General features: G+C 58.1%; 1 protein-coding gene across 1 annotated transcript in view; it reads left to right on the top strand.

Moving 5' to 3' along the window:
* LOC102757108 (chitotriosidase-1-like) overlaps positions 1-780 on the top strand; it is a 4138-nt gene extending 3358 nt beyond the window's left edge. The window contains exons 5-6 of the mRNA XM_006776577.2: positions 44-185; positions 641-780. Coding sequence (XP_006776640.2) covers positions 44-185; positions 641-780 — 282 coding nt within the window. The remainder of the gene's footprint in view (positions 1-43; positions 186-640) is intronic.
* The last annotated feature ends 161 nt before the right edge of the window (positions 781-941 follow it).

Here is a 941-nt window from a genome sequence, read left to right as displayed (position 1 = left end):
CGGCCCGCGGCCTCCAGCTCCTGCACCCCCCCCTCCCCCGCAGGTCAGCTACCTGAAGCAGAAGGGCCTGGGCGGGGCCATGGTCTGGGCGCTGGACATGGACGACTTCGCGGGCTCCTTCTGCAACCAAGGCCGACACCCCCTCATCAAGACCCTGCAGACGGAGCTGCGGGGTCCGGGGGCAGGTGGGAGCCCCTCCCTGAACTCGGGTTCTGGCTTCTCCTGAGGAAGTGGCTCCCCCCGCCGGCTGTGTCCCCCGAATCTCAGGCGCCCCCAAGGCTGAGGTTGCAATGCCCCCTCTTTCCAACGGTGACAAAGCCCCCGGATTGGAAACGGGGCTTCCCCCAGCCCCGAGCCCGGGCGGCTGGCTTCTCTCTGTGGGAGGAAGTCTGCACCCTCACGCCGCGTGGGGCCTCCACAGCGGACGGCAGGTGGCAGGTGGCCACTGACTGCCCACGACACCCGGAGCCCAGGTCTGCTGTGGGCCGTGGCCCTCTGTGCGGCTGTTGTCAGCTGTAGTCCGCTGTGGGGGTGGGGGGTGGGGTGCGGAGCCCTGTCCACCCGTGGCTGCTGACTGCGTGGCCTGTGGGTTGGGGACCTCTGGGGGAGAGGCCTTGGCTGAATCCTGACCGCCTTCCAGGTCTCCCACACTCGCCTTCGGAGCGCCCCCAGCCCGTAAATGATGCAGTCAAGAGCTCTGAGTCTATTAGTGTATGTAAGCGATCAAAACAGTGCCTTGAATCGAGCTGTTTTAAGAAATATAAGATCTCTTGTTACTAAGTCATTTTCTTTAAGATTTAAAAAATAATTTAAAATTTGTTTTTAAAACTTATTATTTCAAAATTGTTAACATGTTCATGGAAACAGAGCATCCACTGCTAATATTAATTTATATTTGTCTATCCATCCATCTTCCTAATCATTCATTCATGAACAGTCTG

Source organism: Myotis davidii, unplaced genomic scaffold (assembly GCF_000327345.1).
Source record: "Myotis davidii unplaced genomic scaffold, ASM32734v1 scaffold609, whole genome shotgun sequence".
Taxonomy (NCBI): Eukaryota; Metazoa; Chordata; class Mammalia; order Chiroptera; family Vespertilionidae; genus Myotis; species Myotis davidii.
Note: the sequence above shows the minus strand (reverse complement) of the source record. Positions and strands in the feature narration are given on the sequence as shown.